General features: G+C 50.4%; 6 protein-coding genes across 6 annotated transcripts; 2 read left to right on the top strand and 4 right to left on the bottom strand.

Annotated features, from left to right (window-relative positions):
• Window positions 1–635: 635 nt before the first annotated feature.
• N7533_010978 (SPFH domain-containing protein) lies at window positions 636–2,002 on the bottom strand (the record flags this gene model as incomplete). The annotated part of the gene is made up of 2 exons (XM_057107628.1): window positions 636–1,419; window positions 1,515–2,002. The coding sequence occupies 2 exons, from the start codon at window positions 2,000–2,002 to the stop codon at window positions 636–638; spliced, it is 1,272 nt and encodes a 423-aa protein (XP_056955006.1).
• Window positions 2,003–3,287: 1,285 nt separating this feature from the next.
• On the bottom strand, window positions 3,288–6,301 carry N7533_010979 (La domain family; the record flags this gene model as incomplete). Its single annotated transcript, XM_057107629.1, has 3 exons — window positions 3,288–3,850; window positions 3,954–5,839; window positions 5,895–6,301. The coding sequence occupies 3 exons, from the start codon at window positions 6,299–6,301 to the stop codon at window positions 3,288–3,290; spliced, it is 2,856 nt and encodes a 951-aa protein (XP_056955007.1).
• A 3,029-nt stretch (window positions 6,302–9,330) lies between these two features.
• Window positions 9,331–11,932, bottom strand: N7533_010980 (nitrogen permease regulator 3 family protein; the record flags this gene model as incomplete). Its single annotated transcript, XM_057107630.1, has 2 exons — window positions 9,331–11,367; window positions 11,429–11,932. The coding sequence occupies 2 exons, from the start codon at window positions 11,930–11,932 to the stop codon at window positions 9,331–9,333; spliced, it is 2,541 nt and encodes an 846-aa protein (XP_056955008.1).
• A 260-nt stretch (window positions 11,933–12,192) lies between these two features.
• On the bottom strand, window positions 12,193–12,876 carry N7533_010981 (coiled-coil-helix-coiled-coil-helix domain-containing protein; the record flags this gene model as incomplete). Its single annotated transcript, XM_057107631.1, has 4 exons — window positions 12,193–12,307; window positions 12,445–12,559; window positions 12,666–12,700; window positions 12,827–12,876. 4 exons carry the CDS (start codon window positions 12,874–12,876, stop codon window positions 12,193–12,195), a joined length of 315 nt encoding a protein of 104 aa, XP_056955009.1.
• A 504-nt stretch (window positions 12,877–13,380) lies between these two features.
• On the top strand, window positions 13,381–14,056 carry N7533_010982 (GFA family protein; the record flags this gene model as incomplete). Its single annotated transcript, XM_057107632.1, has 3 exons — window positions 13,381–13,388; window positions 13,468–13,647; window positions 13,750–14,056. The coding sequence occupies 3 exons, from the start codon at window positions 13,381–13,383 to the stop codon at window positions 14,054–14,056; spliced, it is 495 nt and encodes a 164-aa protein (XP_056955010.1).
• Window positions 14,057–16,098: 2,042 nt separating this feature from the next.
• Window positions 16,099–17,582, top strand: N7533_010983 (flavin monoamine oxidase family protein; the record flags this gene model as incomplete). The annotated part of the gene is made up of 3 exons (XM_057107633.1): window positions 16,099–16,425; window positions 16,477–16,789; window positions 16,840–17,582. 3 exons carry the CDS (start codon window positions 16,099–16,101, stop codon window positions 17,580–17,582), a joined length of 1,383 nt encoding a protein of 460 aa, XP_056955011.1.
• Between the last annotated feature and the right edge of the window lie 38 nt (window positions 17,583–17,620).

The following is a 17,620-nucleotide window of genomic DNA, read 5'->3' on the forward strand; positions in this document are numbered from 1 at the left end:
TATTGCAGTCGGCATCGCAGAGCTAGAGCTCAGGTTTCGGGCCTGGTATCAAGGCAGGGTCGGAGGAGGTTGTCAAGGGGGAGTAGATGGGAAGTGGTTTAAGGTCGGGGGAGAGCGCGCCCGATAGAAAAGTCGCGATCTCCAGATTGGCGCGTGGCCCGAGCTCCGCGTCTTGCGTCCTTAACGTTTGTGCCAGGGTTATTTATATCTATTCATAGGAATATACTATACTAGTAGGGATATTTGCACATTCGACTTATTTTAGACTTCCAATTGTTCTACAGGCTATCATACAAATGTCCCTTTCGGCTTTCTTTTTCCAGTTTTCCCCAATCTTCCACTCCTCCCCCGCGGTTCCTGTGGTTCCTGCGGTTCCTCCTAGTATGTACACATATCAAGGATAAGACGGACCCATTGGTTCCAAAAAGCTACTCCGTAGCTTCAAACTTAGGCGAAGAATGCTGCAAGACATGGGTTCATGAGAGTGATACAGAGTAAGTTAAAACCGCCGCAAGACCGAGGCATGCTTGGAACAGCGGGTGGGATGCGAAAGCGAACAAAGAGGAGGAGCACACGCCAAAGAAAAGGGGAGATCATTTAGTCACGGTCCTTCTGGGAATTCTCGCGAAATTAGCTTATTGCTTGAACTGGTTGTCGTAGTTGACCTCATTCGTCGCCTGCTCAGAAACGCCATCACGGGCCGCTACCTCCTCGACCTGTGCAGCATCACCGACGGTCTGCTGCGGCGTCGACTGCTCCGCACCAATCGCCTTGGAAGCAATACTCCTAGCCTGGGTCTCGCTAATCTTGCCGTAGACGGACATGGCACTGGCAATCATGCCACCCATATCACCAACGTTGCCCGGCACCACCACGGCCGTACCCTCACGAGCGAGCTTAGAGAAAGCATCGACATACTTCTCGGCAACGCTCAAGCTGACAGCACTGTGGGCGTGCTGCTCTCCGTCACGAATGGCCTTGGCAACGGATTCAATCCCGCGAGCTGTAGCAGAAGCCCGGAGCTCGATGGCTTGCGCCTCACCGGCAGCTTGGTTGATGCGCTCAGCGCGCTCGGCCTCAGAGGCCAAGATGACGGACTGCTTTTGACCCTCGGCGATATTAATGGCACTCTGGCGTTGGCCCTCGGAGTCCAGGATCTCGGCGCGCTTCGATCGCTCGGCGGTGACTTGGCGGTGCATGGCCGAGACAACGGCCTCTGGCGCATGGATATCGCGGATTTCGTAACGGAGGCAGACAACGCCCCACTCTTGTGCGGCTTCGTTGATCGCTTGTGTGATGTTTGTGTTGAGGGTAGCACGCTCCTTCAGGACGTGGTCGAGTGTTAACTGGCCGATCTCGGATCGCATGGTTGTCTGCGCCAGCTGTGAGATAGCGTATTCAGCATCCTCGACTCCATAGCTATAAAATTAGAAAAGATAAAACAGTCAGCGACTAGCCTTGTTGGAGATATCGAGTATCCAATCTGAGCCCATCCTCCCCGGAACAAAACGTACCTTGCTTTGTAGGCGTCAAACACCCGGGTATACAACACACCATCCAGCTCCAAGGTAACATTATCCGCCGTGATGGCATTCTGACTTGGAATTTCAATGGCAGATTCCTTGAGACTCTTAACGTAGGAGATACGGTCGATGAATGGGACCATAATGGCCAGACCTGGCTCCAGGATACGGTCGAATTTACCCATGCGCTCGACGATCCATGCTGTCTGCTGAGGGACGAATCGCACGACGGTGTTTGCGGGGAGAGAGGGGCGGTTATTGAAGTAGGTGGGAGCTCCGTTAGAATTTTGCTGAGGAGCAGCTGCGAAGCCACTGAAGAGGGATTCGGGGGCCAGAGTGTGAGGGGAATTTGACAAGGCTCGTGATTGTGTCGTGGTCACGCATGATGCAGTGGTTGATCGTGGCAGGCGGCCGCGCTGGAGGAGGGTTGAACCGCGAGACCGTAACAGTCTCGACGTCTGACGAGAAGCTCCCTCCATTTTCGGATTCTGGGGTAAAGTGAAGGGGGGAAGATGGGGTGGGGGGAGATGAGGGAGGAGAGAGAGAAGGCGAGAGCTGTCGGAGCGGAACAAGCCAATTGCCAATCGTCTCTACTCCAGTTGGTCCAAGTGTGGCTGCCTCAGGCCAACATGCGGAGTCGGAGTATAAAAGTACACACTTGGTAACTGCTTAGTTTAGGGTACACGAATGAAGGGTTTAAATTATCGCCGAATCATCCACATGGATGCTTTGAATTTCCTTGCGTCCTCGACTAAAAAAGGGAAAAAAAAAACTAAGGGGAAAGAAAGATAATCCAACGAGAACTCAGAACGGCCCGATTTATGCACAAGAGTAACCCAAACTGAAAAGGAAAAAATTGCCCTGTTTACTTTTCAGTTCTCGCTATTAGAGAAAGACGAAAGAGATACAAAAAAATGTAATCGTTATGCGACAGATAACCCTTAACACCTGCGGATCCGAAGTCGTAAGGGGGTTGGATTGTGTTCGTCGATGGAGCAAACACTCGATTGTAACAGAGGACGATAGTAGACATCATACAAGACACTTTTTTTCATTTGTTGGGCTTGACCTTCGCTTTGCTCGGGGTCAAAAGCGCCATCATGCTGAACTCGCTAAGATCCAGCATGCAGAGCCGGCATGTCGGCATCAGCAGGCAGGAATCGATAAGAACAATCGGAAGCAGTCAGGAAAGACGAGCGGTAAAAGAGGCAAAGGCAGGAAATTTGGAAGAAAAGTCACATAAAAAGTTTCTATGGTCAAGAAGGAAGGCAGAATGAAGTGAAAAAGAGAAAAAAAAAATCATTTTTTGGGCCCCGGACACCGCAGAACCAGGCATCGAAACGAAAAAGTGGGGGTGGATATTTTGCCCATGATATCATGCCCGGACTCCTAAACATTTTGGAAGAAAAAAAGACGAAAAATCCCATGATCAAGGTAAGCAGCTGCGTAATACAAACGGCGAGGTGAAGAGAGAAAGGGCGAGAGCGAGGTAGAGATAGGACGACAGACGGGGAAAGCCAAGCCGCTGTTTGTTGCGATGGAAATCAACACTCGGCATTCTAGAAAGAGGGAAAAGGGGGGGAGTGGGCGAGAATGTATGCAAAAACCCTTTGGAACACAACAAGGCTGATCATGATTTGATGGAAGGAGCAAAGGAAAATAATAAAAAAAAGAAAATGGATCCCAGAAAGCGAAAACAAGAAGAGGGAAGAAAAGCAGACGATGAACAGACGATGAACAGAGTCGCGACGAGGAGGGGCGTATTCAATGTGCACGATCTCGCCAGGCCGGTCTTGATTGACGGTCACGGTTGAGGAACATGCCAGTCCTGTCCAGGTTAGACTGCTCCATTTTCCTGCTTCTCATGGCTGTACGAAGGACCTCAGAGACAGCTGCATGGTGCATGAAATGTGAACTTCGAGACAGGCCAACAAGATCCGAGATAACTGGCTCAGGAATAGGATAGTGACTGTAAAGACATCTTTTGTAAAACCACATAAGAGCATTGAAACCATAGTCGACGTGTCGTGTGAAAAAATCATCAAGGGCTGTACGCCGAAATTCATTGTACAATGACAAGTCGAAAGTGCGGGTCAGGTAATCTGACCATGAGTGATAGGGAGGGCCCGTAGGAAGGCCTGGTTTGGGGGGGTCTTTTGTTGGGTCGACCTCCAGATGCATGATTTGATGAGAAATGCTCGGAATAATTGTTGACATTAAGGGACTTTTGGTGGGATTTATTTGCTTTTCCTTTCCACCCCGGGTTGCGGTGTTGGCGGGAAACTGAAGGTGGGCGGATGGTATCATCATCACCAACACTTTCAAGGCTAAGAAATTAAAGTGTTAGTTGGCGTTTCTGCAGCTTTCCTTCCTTATTGGAAAAAGGGTCTCAAGAAATAGACTCGTCATACCTGTTAGCTAACACCGTACGACCAGAGCAAATGGAGGGTGGGATCGTCGGATTTGGATCTAGTCCGCACGCTGCAGGGCTATCGTTAACTTCTGGGTCGATCCATGGGGTAAAATGGGAAGAGCATTCTCGCGGGGGACTCTTGGCGGGGTAGCATTGAGTATCCATGGGGTATCCTACATTCGCAATCTCATTCTGAGGAATTGACGGCTGAAACTCGGGGGCCGCGGAGGACAGCGATTGGGAGCCACGGGGGCCAGTACCGTTAGGCACAAACTGTTGGGCTCCGTTGGGGAGTGCGCCATTGAGACCGTGGGCGTTGAAGGGGACGTTCTCGTCGTTCTTGCCGGAGTGGGCTGCTGGAGCAGCACCTTCGTGCTGGGCAGACGGCTCGCGCTGGTCGTAGGGCAGAATCCACTGGGCCCATCTCTCCCTCGGGCGCAGGCGGTCGACACCATCCTCGCCGGTTTGGTATTCGACGGTTCGGAGCTGGCGAGAGATGTGACGGATGAGCTCGAAGTCCTCGGTGAGAGACTTGACGCGCTTGAAGTTAGCGATGACACCCAGAGGAACAAATCCTTGAGAGTCCATCTGGCGACGCAGGAACATGTCCTTGCACATGTTGTCTACGGAGAAATAGTATTCGAGCTGCATGGACAGCATGTTCATAAGCGTAAATGGCTCCATGTATCCCTGGTAAGGCATAGCGCTCATCGGCGCGGGGTTAACAGCCTGGTAGCCGTACATGGTGTTGATTTCGCCGGGGAAGGGGTAGACATTGTACATGTTTCCGGAGGCAGGGAGGGAAGGAGAGCGCATGGGCATGCGGTTGCCCTGCTGGGATCCGTTGGTCAGGCCATTATGCGATCGCTGGCGGTCGTTAAAGCCGCCGAATGACTTGGGAACAAAGCCGTTGTTGGCAACATTGCCAAACTGAGAGTTCTGACCATTGAAAGAGTTGAAAGGGCCGCGGCCGCCACGGTTGGCACGGCCGCCACGGTTGAACTCGAAGCCAGTAGGGTCGGCTGACTTGGAGCCGGACTCAGCCCGGCGGTCGTTGGCACGAGCAGCGGCTTGAGAATCAACGGCAAGGTTGGGGTTTTTAGAGTTGGCCTGGCCGTTCTTGCCGAACTGCTTCTGGGGACGAGCGACGTTCTCGCCGTTGGTGTGCTTACCATTGGCGTTGGTGTCCTCAGCGGCACGGCCTCCGCGACCACGTTCAGTGGGCTGGGTCTTGCGACCCTCGGTTGTGTTGACATCAGCGCTGGTCGAACGACGCGCCTGGGCGGGAAGCGAGGCTGCGCGGTTGGGGCCAGCCTCGTTTTGACCACGCTCTCCGGTGGCTTGCTTGCCAGCGGATCCTTGTGCAGGCTGTCCAGAGCTAGCCTTTTCACCGGCAGCGTGGGCAGCACCTCGGCCACTTTCGCGACCTCCGCGGGCACCACTTCGGCGGCTCCCTCCGCGACCAGATGGGGGGAGAGGGGTGTTGAACACGGCAGTAGGGACATAGTCCACAGGCATCCACTTCTCCTTGCCGTGGGTGCGCATAACGGGGCTCTTCTCAGACTTCTCAGTCTTGTCGGTCTTCTCTTGAGCCTTCTTCTTCTCTTCATCTAGAGCAACCTCGGGAGTGGGCCATGATGAGGCGTCGGCGACAGCGGGGAGATCGTCACGGCTCTTGCTACCGTCGGACTTCTTGCCGCCCTTTGAACCTTCCGTTGAGGCATCGGCGCCCTTCTTCTTCGAGCCAGACTTGGAGGACTCTTGCTGAATCTCCTCTGCCTTTCCAGAGGCAGCCTTTGTAACAGGCGTAGGCTTGACCTTGGCGTCCTGAGCCTCCTTCCTTTGTTGCCAGATGTTCACACTGGGAAGAGGCGCGGCCTTGAGCTCCTTGGGGGGGAGCAGGCTTTTCAGTCTTGTCGGCCTTTTCGGCCTTCTCAGTCTTCTCGGACTTGTCAGACTTGTCTTTGGGTCCCTCGGAACCATTTTCGGACTTCTCGGCCTTGGCGTCCTGGGACTTCTTCTCTGACGAGGCGTCGGCCTTGCCATTGGTATTTGAGGAATCACTCTCTTTCGACTCCTTTGTGGATCGGACGCTTGGGGATGAGGTTCTTGAGTGGATAGCCTTGGAACGGGTCTTGCTAGTGACGGTGGTGAATTCCTCGTCCTTATTCACGGTCGGCGTGGGCTGCTCGACTTCCTTCGGTGTCTCGTTCTCGGAGGCGGGGGTGACTGATTCTGTCGTAGCATCGTTGCTTGACTCCTCGGTCTTGGTCTCGGTATTTTGCACCTCTGTAGGTGTGGCCTTGGCTGGTACTGGTGATCCAGAGGGGCCCTTGGCGGCTTGCGCGTAGGAAAAAGTGCTCATCTTGACGAATCTGAATAAAACTCGAATGTAGAGTTTCACGTGAAGATGCAAAAAAAGTTCCGGGTTGAAATCACAGGATTACTCTGCTCACAGGCGGAGTTCTGTTTTCCCTTTGGCGATCCTAGAGAATTCGATTAAACGCTGACGCGCGGATCTCCGGAACTGTGGTAAATTGGAAAGAAAGCCTTTGCCTTCTTGCAATCCCACCAAGAAATGCGTTCCCTTCTTTTCGAGGATTATTCCCACGTCGTGTTATATCCGGGGAATTTCGAAGAGGGCAAGACGGGATGAAACTTCTCGCGAGGAAGGTTGTCGGAGCGGCGGATCGCGAGGATGGGAGGAATGTGAGGGTTGGCGATCTAGGCCACAGGTTGCATGTGTAGCTTCGTTGGGTCGCTTGGTCGAGTGATTGTTGGTCTGAAAAGCTCACAGCTAGCAGACGCACAGATCGACTTAAAGACGAGAAGTTAACTCGGGAAAATACCCGGACAATGAAACAGGCGCTGCCTTGTTACTGCCGAAACAATTAAGTTGCGAAAGAAATGAGCTGGGTGGCCCGCACAATCAATCCGCTTGAAAAGTCGCAACCAAAAAAAAATTGAAGTCGGATAATTCCCAGTGTTGTCTGATCCTTCAAGAAGATGTCGACGACCGAATGAGTCCTGCTGGGTAGACAAGGCGAAGTCGTGGTAGGGATATGACGGACGACGAAAAGTCCGGACTGTTGTCGGCAGATGGGTCGATCCTTCGGTGGAAAAAGATATTGTGGGCCGGAGGAAGGCGCCAATTTCTACCACGACTGGTAGTCTCGGAAAAAAGGGAAGGGAAGGAGGAGAGAGAAATCGGGTCCTTTCAGATCTCACTTAGAGAGACGTTCAAGGAGTGCCGAGGAGAGTTTCGGAGAAGCTCTCACTGGAGGGGGGAAAAACACGTTCGCGGAAGGACACACGAGGGGTGTAGGCCACTGCAAGGAAAGCAGGGGACTAGAAAGATCAGTTTGGAGGTTAGAAAAACCGGGGTGGGAAGGAGACGCACGCCGAGAAAGTGAGGTGAGGTGAGGTGAGGGGGAGGAGGGGAGTGGTGAAGATGAGAAGTGCAAAATAATAATTTTTGGTAATCAGGGCCGGCTGTGGTAGCGGGGGTTCTTACGCTGGGTATCGGTATTGCTGTATTATACCTGGGTATACTAGGTATACTACAGAGAACGGCAATAGGACTTCGGTTTTACTACTTTGAATTTGATATCTCTCCCTACTATCCATCTTAACATCGAATATCTTACTCCTCCCCTTCTGGTTCCCACGATGTTGCACGGCCTAAGGTTTTCCACGACGCGTATTAGTCGTACATCTCCATGCTGGGGCATTACCGCCCGTTACACTAGGTACTGCAACACTGCAGAGAAATTCAATATATGAACTGACACATAAAGAAGTGCTTCTCCATTTCTGTGTTTTCATTTTCATTTCTAGGGTTTCTTTCCCCCTTTGTGGTGGAGTTACTGAAGTCGTGAATATCTTGTCGCTAAATGTATACTACCTGGGTACTAACTAACTGAATGGGATCACGGAACTTGAACCCAACAACCGAGCCTCATGAAATATCACAACCAATGGCAGTGCCACTCCACTCCAGTCAAGTTGCGGTTGCAGTTGCAGTTTTCCGCAGGTTCTCTCCAATTTCACCCATTCAGAATCATTCAAGCGGTATACTATATATCCATGGATACAGTATCTCTAAAGGGATATCCTATCACTTATGTCCGGTCCCCTTGTATTGAAGGGACCTAGGTACTACCTAGGTAAATGGCCACCTGAGCAATTGCCAGACTTAATCCCCAATGAAGGGGAGACACACCCACTGTATTGTGTGTCAGACTTTTCTGTCCTAAGCCCTGGACCTTGGGTAAAAGTGGACATGAACGGCACATTTTCATTTTCATTTCCAATTTTTTTCTAATGTCGCGGGGGCTCCACCGGGCGACCCTCTGTTCAAGACCATTGGCTGGGGTCGGGTGCGACAGTATTCAATGTTCTCTTCAGGATATTGAATAGTAAGGTAATAGGCAGTAAGCCAATAGTCCTGGAATGGCAGAAAATCTACAGATATAGTTTGAATTGGTCCATATAAAATGTACCTGTTAAAGCGCCATTATTCGTGAACACTGAAACCCCTTGAGACAAACCGTAAAAGCAGTACAATCCGGCCGGCCTCGGGTACCTGACGAGTGTAATTTATGTACTAACTACGTCCGCCCTGGAGAACCCCATCCCATCCCATCCACTCCTATCCCATCCCTCCGAGTCCGTGCCAATTCGGTGCGACGGAACTTGAATGTGATGGGGCCCTGATGATGCTGGGTCTGTCTCGGGGTTCCCCCTCTGCATTGCCCTCTACTGGCAGGGTTTTTTTGCAGGGTCCCTGGAGATCCCAATGGCCATGCATTGTCATACTAGTACTTCTTGGTAGCGACCAGGCATGTGTTGCTATTAGCACTCCGAGTCTACTCTCAGGCTTGATATTACAATTCTTCAGTCTTCAAGTTGTTGTGACTTTTCTTGATATGTCACTTGCTTCCTCTTTCCGCACCCACAGACTACAGTACTAACTCGGCACCGCGATTAGGGCTGAGGGCACACGGAATCCGTCGGGATGGATGTGGATGTGGGTTCCAATGTAATTGCGTTACAACCGGCCTTTTGCGACGCCGCGGCTGGGCGTCGCGGATGGGCGGGTATCGGTAATACGGCATTTTCTCGGTATCTACAGTCGGGGGTAGTTAGTACTAGTAATTTACTAGAACTAGGACTTGGTCTATCTGTAGATTCAACATGTAGCCATAGCTAATTAGATACTCGATTATACAGTTGCATGAAACTACTAGAAACAGGAGTGGTATCAAGCACAGCGCCCAAGACAATATAACCAACCATAACTCCAAATTTTCCCCAAGAGGTATCACCTCTCTCTCCACCCTAAATCATTATCAGAAAACAATTGATCGCGGCCTCCAAGCTACTATTATGTAGTTACCAGTGTCGCACCGCAACAAGCACCTGCTCTCTCGCGTCCAGCTCAAGCGAGCCAACCGGCCCCGTCACAAACCCCAACCGTGTAAGAACCTGCCAAACCAACTTACGCTTCAAGGTCTCGCGCACGGGGATCTTTTCCATCGCATCGGAACCATTGAAGTATTTCAAAAATAAAGGCCAATATTTCTTCAGCAAAGTCTGCAGATCTTTCGGCGCAATGTCCGGACTCATTCCAACCAGCTGTTGCCCGGGTCCAGGCTTATCCGGGAACCGCGCGACAATCTCGTCCAGCCAACGCGACTCGAGCGGCGATGCGCGGTGCGGCGAGAGGATTAGCGAGGAGAGGCGGAGTGCGGTCGATCGATCGAGGAGTTTATGCGAGGTGCGTAGTTGGGCATGTGGATCGTATCGGCCTGGCATGGGGGTTTCGTCTCCGCTGCCGTGGCTGGCGAGGGAAGATGAGGACGACGAAGATGCGTCGTCGTTACTGTCTGAATCGTCGGTTGCAGTGGAGTTCGAGTTGTTGCTCTTGGAGAGATATCGGTCCACTTCTTCTTTGCGCAGGGCTGTTTCGACGGCTAGTTTGATCTCCGGGGTTACCTTGATCCGCGCGAATGTTCTGAGCTGCGTCACCCAGCCACCGCGGAGCAGCCATGCCAGGATGGTAAAGTATGTCTCCTTGTGGTCTTTGCTTGGGATGAAACTTCCATAAGGGCGGGGTGTGCCACTCAGGGCGGAGAGCATCTTGGGAAGACTGGGTAGAGTTGGGAATGCTGTTTGGTAGGCGATTGTAGCGATTTCTAGTTTGCTCAAGTCGCAATTTGGAGAGACGATGTAAGTATCGCGTTGGTGGATCGGGGGAATGGCTCGGGCACGGCGCCAGTAGACAAGATGACTAGCCAACATCTGGATGGTATGCAGTGGAATCCCCGAGAAGGCGGATATTTGGGCGAAGGATTTAGTTGGCTTCGTACATCGGATATAATGTGCCAGTGCTGGAGCTAGAGTGCCCCCAGAAGCTTCAACATCCTTAATGATTGAGGCTTCGCTGTCTAAGAGAAGCAGGGCGAAGTGCTTAGCCAGAACCTGATGCGGTGCATTGTTCTCATCGGCAGCAGGGTCGTCGACCGGGGTGGCGCTGTCCGCAGTTGTCAGCCAGAGACCTGGATACGCCTTATCCGTAGGCCCAGCAAGGTACGGCGTCGATGTCAATGGTGGAATCTGCAGTGAGATGGAAACATCTGGACTGAGCGAAACAGAAGCAATCTTTGATGCCGAGATGCTTGTATAAACCGTATAGATAGCCCTTGCCAAAGAAGACTGGTTGATCAAGTCCGAGTATAGATTATGGACGGATGTTTCTGGAGAACCATTAGCTTGCGAGTTGACAAAAGGAGAAGAACGGCAGATCTGACTGGATTCTCGTGCTTTTCTTCGAACCTGAAGAATGTGCTGTGATTCCTTCCACACATATCCCGTCCGAGCCTGCTCCCACTTGAGCGCCTTGGCGAACTTCTTGATGATATTCTCATAGATCTCCTTGACGCGCCCAGCATATTCCAGCAACGGCGGATCCATAACAAAAACCACATTAAACATCGTCATATCATCCTTATCTTCCGGGTCATCATCACGATCATCGACAGTCTTCCCGATTTTCGCACTGGCCATCGAGCTCCGCTTAGTATCAGTAGGCGAGACCAGCGAATCCGCAAGCGAAGCAACACTAGCACCCATATCAGGCGAAACAACCCCGTCCTCAACCTGCGCCTCATCCGCATGCTCATTATGACCTAGTTCCCCACCCTCCCACTCAGCACGGGGCTTCTTCTTCTTCTTCCGGCGCTGCTTGCGCCAATTCCCGTCGTCGCGCACAAAGACCGGCCACCCAATCAATGCCAGGTCATTGATGCCTACCTCGTAGCGCCGCTTATGCCACGACCTCGAAGGACTGAGTAACTTCTCCCACACACTCCCCGGTAATCCCAGAAGCGACTCCCACGGCGCACGCGACGAAGACCCAGACCCATCAGGCTGATCCGACGCCCCATCATCCTCCGCATCGGACATTGCCCCTCCACGCTTCCGCGTCGACCCCCGACCAGAACCCAGTGAGCCCGGCCGCTGTGGCTCCATCGTACCCGGCGACGCGGATATCATGCCATGCTCGTCGAGGCCGAAGTTGCTCGGCCTCCTGGCGGGTATGAGGTTTGCGGCGGCATGCGAGCTCCCGCTGAGGTAGTTCGATGAATTCAGGGTGGGGGGGCTGCGTGTCGCGCTCGCGGTCGTCGTCGTCGTCATCGGAGCTGAGACCGCTCTCGTCGCTGGAGCTTGAGTCGGTGTTCTTGGCGCCTTGTCTGCTGCGCGTGCGGGAGATGCGGCGGCCGCCCTTGGTCGTTGTCTTGAGCCGGTTTTCGCTGAGCGGTTTGGGCGGGTAGTGGAAGACGAGTCGGGGGCCAGTGCGTGATCGTACAATTAATATAATCGCTACCAGACATGGGTCTGGTGGGCGGGCGATTGATGACATTATTAGGACATGGGGGGTTGGAGATGTGTAGCTGGTGAGGGTTGGGCGGAGTTCAAAATGGTTTCCCCGCATGCGCGGGCCAATGGGTGGATTGGGTGGTTACCATGTACTTGAGTTGAAAGCTTTTTGGTATATATTAAACATCCCTAGGTAAAAGATACTATAATGATTACTCATTATCGATTATCGAAATGGAATTGAGTGTATTTCATTAATGTACAACGCCTTCAATCAACGCCGTTCAAGTGCAAACTCGCAGTCTGGTGCGGCTGCTCCGGTTTCTACAATATCGTACAAGTCTTCTCTTCGTCCCCAGTTGGAAATCATCCGACTCAGTTTTTAGTCTCCGTCCCTTGTGCTGATTGTGTTTCTGGAGCGCTGCTCTTCTTTTGGTCTTCCTTGAAGATCAACCCAAGATTCTCGAAGTTGTCCGGCGCCATCAAATTCCTGCGAGAAAAGAAACCCATTGTCAGTATCATTCCAGTGGCGGTGTATCAACTGATCACAAGTGTTCTTGACAGTAATATCTGGCTCGAGAATTTGCTCTGTCGCCGCGCCGAGGCTTGGAATCGGAGGCAACGTACTTGTCCATCCGGCACGTAAGGTATTCCTTAGCCAGCTTCCGGCATGCCTCGTCATTGGTGCCCCGATTGGATTTGATGCATTTCAAGTATCCGGAAATGATGTGCTTGCATTCTCCTATAGCAATCGAATGTATTTTAGCCGTGATCAGTTTTCGTCGTGGCGGGGCGATGTGTAGGGGATTAATTGGCGGGTCGGAGGGGATGTATCGCTGCAAACTCACCTTCGTGGTCGAGAGGAAAGCTACCGCGCTCAGGCCTGTCAGGAAGAAATATCCAAATGGTCAGCGAATAAGTTCAACGATAGACGATTGGGGTATCTGCCCATCTCGGGCGAAGCGGAGCGCATTTCCCAAAATTGCGGATATTGACCACCGTTACTCACGGGGTAGGCTTGTAGTTGACTGAACCACCTCCGGGGGCTCCGAAACTCATATTTGTATAGATCAAGAGGTTCGTCTCCTCAAGGAAAAGTAGTGACTGGCTAGGAGCGGAGATGTGTGGAAGACGCAGAAGCCCAGCGGATTGGCGGCGGGAAGCAAACCAAGCAAAGCAGACAAACACCGCCTTGGGCCAACCAGAAGCCCAAATCCAGAGCGATGATGTAGTTCTATATCAGCAACTCGGACTCGGACCTAAATTGTCCAATAATCTCGTTGGAATATCGGAGATACGATTCAAGTATCTTGGATCTGCATGGCTTGTTTGTTTCGCATTTTGCACTCGACTTTGATGTAGTAGGAAGTCCCCGCTTGGACTTGAAGTATATAAGTGCAATCCCCACTGGCAGGTGACATCTGACGCCTTCCGGAACTTGAACTCTTCAACATCACCTGTGGCCTTCTATATCCCCAAGACTCAATTTATTACACCCGATATTGTTACATCGCCACTTGACAAGTTCGAATTCACACCAAACTTGCATCTAACCCGCCAAGGATGCCTATGTACGTTCATCTATCATTCCGCTTTCCCACGGCATCCGCGGACATCAGACTCGGAAGGGTGTCACTGATCGTTGAACAGGAAACTAGACGGAAGCTGCCAATGCGGCGACGTGAGATTCACCCTGCAGTCTAACACCCCTGTTCCATACCAACTATGCGCTTGCAGCATTTGTCGCAAGGTGGGCGGACATATGGGCGCAGTAAATCTGGGTGGAATCGCGGATAGCTTGCGGGTGCTTCAGGGCCAGCATTTGATCAAGTGAGTATTACCACCTGGGTAGTATTCATTTAAAACTCAAACACTCCAGGGCTATACCGAGGAAAATCATATAATTGTGCTAACTTGATCATGTAAACGCAGGAAATACAAGGCGATCAAAGACCGCGGCACCCCGAATGAGGAGCGTTGCTCATCAGAGCGGAACTTCTGCTCCAATTGTAGCACCATGCTGTGGCTATGGGACGCTCACTGGCCTGAACTCATTCACCCTTTTGCTTCGGCCATCGACACTGACTTGCCCGTGCCGGACGAAATGGTTTGTATCATGAATGCCTCGAAGCCTAGTTGGGCGAGATGGCCGGAAGGAAAGAAAGTTGTGTATGATGTTTACAATGGGGGAGTGAGCCTTGAAGGATGGCATAAGGAGCATGGACATTGGGTGGAATAGATTACGCGCTGACAAGCGCGGGCTTAAGTTAAGGAAAGTAACTCGTGCTACGGAAATGAAGAATTACAAAAAGAATTTGCCAAGATAAGAGAAAATTTATTCAAGTATTGCTAGATAAAAATTTCATGGGTATCATAGTACTGCAAAGCTGGTTAGCAATGGATCATTAAGACAATGAGTGGCAACATCAGGAAGATGAGAAGGTAGTCAGTTCTCCAAGGTGAATAATTGTGGTTGTTTCCTCAATGTGAATTCGGTGGTAACAGCAAAAAGTGTTTGTCATCACGGTAGGTGGGGGTGTGGTGTGAAGGGATTTTGAGAGTGCAGTCTTACCATTAATCATGACAAATAGAGTGTTTACTTCATATAGTGAACTCCTAGATTGATCATGCTGGGTCAGCAATGGCATTCAGAAAATAAATGCAAACTGGTGCAATGCAAGATCAAAACATGGCAATTATATCAGGCTGTGACGAGAGTTAGAAACGAGTTCGGCTCAATGGCAGGAAAGAAAAGACACATACCTCATTAAATCAGAATTTTGTGTTTAATGTTCATTCCCGGCACGAAGTGCCAGGTCAAACAGTGTGAATAAAAGTTCATCATAAAATATTTGCCATGTGGATGTTGTGTGGTGATGCGAGAACAAGAAAGAATGTGTTTACCTATAAGCACTTTATTAGACAAATCATTCCGGACAGAAATATTGTGTGGACGCCAGTAAGAAGTGCATATGGGCAAAGGATCAGGTGACGAGTTCTCAACAAGTATTCCACTTTCCATACGTCCCAGAGTTTGTACGCTCTGTTTTGATGTCCGCAGGTTGGTGGATACGTTATGTCCGCCCGTTCGTTCAAATTATCTTCATGTAAAGGCATAGAGGCCGGGCAAGGAAGAGATTGATAGGAAGATTTGATATGTACCTATCCAAGTAACTTTGTTAGCAATGGATTCATCAAAATGGCCGATGTAAAATGGTAGGCAAAATTGAGTCTTTGTCAGACAAGGCTGAAACTTAATAGTATGACAGATTCCACATGATAACTTAAGATTGAGGAATGCCTTTGCATGTCTTTATGATCATCATCCAAAGGGGGGAGGGCAGAGGGGGGAGTGTTGCGAAGCGCAATGTGTGAGGATTCCTTACCTTTTGAATTTTATAATAAAGAGGAAGAGATAGGAACAGCCATCATTAAACTGTTCCTTGAGTCTCCAAGAGAGTGTCGAAAGGGAGCTTGAGGAGCTTGGAGCTCTAAGCTCAACGCGAAGCTTAGAAAAAAAAAGTTTCGCGAGCACGGGAGAGAAGAAAAAAATTGTGAGCAGAAAATCCCGTTATAAATTGCGGTACGGCGGGCGGGAAAAGCTCAATGCGCAGTTTTGGCCAAAGCCGAGCAAACCGGGCAAACCGGACAAACCGGACAAACACCCCAGAATGGCTTGTTCTTCGTCACTCTCTCTCATTCTCTCACTCATTCAACATCATTCACGTTATCTTCTGATTATTTTCTCATGTAAAGATATATGACCGTGCATGCCGGTACCTCCAGAAAATATGTTGACGCAGCTATGTCAACTGACTGCTTCTGGGCCCTTTGATTTTGTTCACAGCTCTCGCTTTCCAAAAGGGTTGATTTGATCATCCCAACACCGAACATACCAATTTGATCGTAAATCGTGCTCGGCATTCCAAGGTTACAATGGAAAACTTGCAGAATTTGATTTCTATTGTAAAAAGCTACAGATGCTGTCTTCCCAAGGTTTCTGGAGAGGCATGGTTGGTGACAAAGGCAGTTCAGTTGGAAGACAAAGCCCATGTATAGACCGAGAATTCGAGATAAATTAGTTAGATCTGACGGAGTGTTCCGAGGACCTGAATAATCTTACAAACACAGTAATAATTACAGTAGATCGGTATCAGCAATTGATGGGCTGATGCAGTCAGCCTCGGCGGTCTCGGCGTTGCAGATAAATGCAATGTTCAGCTTCTCCACCCGCTTTCTTCCTCACCATTCCCCACCCAACGACAAAGATTCAAGTGCAATATGACTATCAAACGTATATTCGATGTGGTGGTAGTCGGTGCAGGCCTCAGTGGTCTCCAAGCAGCCCATGTGGTCAAATCAGCAGGGCTGACCGTTTGCGTTCTGGAGGCCACCGAGCGGGTGGGTGGAAAGACGCTTACAATGAGATCAACCGAGAGAGGTTTCAACGATTTAGGCGCAGCGTGGATAAATGATACAACCCAGAGTGAAATGTTCAAGTTATACAAACGATATGGCATGGACGCAGAGGTTCAACGTGCCTGTGGCTATGATGTCATCCAGCTGGCCGACGGATCTGCCATAAAGACCCCGTATGGCCAGATTCCGGTCTGTTCATTTCCCGCGCTAATGATATTCTCGTTGCTGATGCAGATTTAGGGCGATGCGAAATTGCTCCAAGAAATGTTGCAGCTACTTCGGACAGAATCGTCCAAAGTCAATTTGAACAGTCCCTGTGATTCCGACGGTGCCAGGGAAATCGATAAGTTGACATTTGGACAATTCTGTGTCCAAAGAACGAACAATACGGAAGCAACTGGATACGCAGATACTCTCTGCGCGGAATTACTCGGTGTGGAGAGCAATGAAGTTAGCGCACTATACATGCTCCATTACTTCAAATGCGCTACCGGCATCGATAATATAATATCGGACGAAAAAGATGGAGGTCAATACTTGAGAAATAGACAAGGTATGATTGACTAAATCATAGTACATATAATCATAGAGCTGACGAGCTAGGAAACCAAACAATCTCGAAGAAATTAGCCGAAGAGCTTGATTCAAATACCGTAAAGCTACGAACACCGGTTGTTTCGATTGACCAGTCTCAAAAGGACAAATGTGTAATTCTCACAGGAACTGGAGAATCAATTTACTGCCGCAAGGTTATCATCTCCATTCCAACGACATTATATCACACAATATCCTTCGATCCACCATTGCCTGCAACGAAAACCACCTTAAGCGATAATGCAGTAATGGGATACTACAGTAAGATGGTATTCGTCTTTAAAGAGCCCTGGTGGCGCAAAGCCGGGTTTTCAGGTGTCTTGAATACTGAAACGGGGCCGATTCGTTTTACCAGAGATACGAGCATCCCCGCAGATGACCAGTGGTCAATTACCTGCTTTATCGTTGGGGAGCGTGGCAGGACGTGGTCGAAGCTTTCCAGATCTGCTCGCTATAATCAGGCATGGGAGCAACTTAGTCAATCCTTTGGAAAACTTGTTCACGATGTCCCTTTCCCGTCAAATCACTTGGAGATGGAGTGGTCGAAGCAAGCATTCTTCCTTGGTGCCCCTTGCCCAGTCATGACGCCAGGAACACTCACGAGCGTGGGAGAGAACCTCACCCGGCCATTTAAGAATGTCCATTTTGTGGGAACTGAAACTGCTACTGTTTGGCGAGGATACATGGAGGGTGCCGTCCGTTCTGGCCAGCGGGGAGGTGCTGAAGTTGTGAAAGCTTTGTGCGAAATTTGAGAACCCAGGATAAAATACGGTGTTCACCAGGAAAAAGA

Source organism: Penicillium manginii (genome assembly GCF_028828005.1).
Source record: "Penicillium manginii strain IBT 31320 chromosome Unknown utg000008l:1.0-3226943.0:1.0-3228205.0, whole genome shotgun sequence".
NCBI lineage: Eukaryota > Fungi > Ascomycota > Eurotiomycetes > Eurotiales > Aspergillaceae > Penicillium > Penicillium manginii.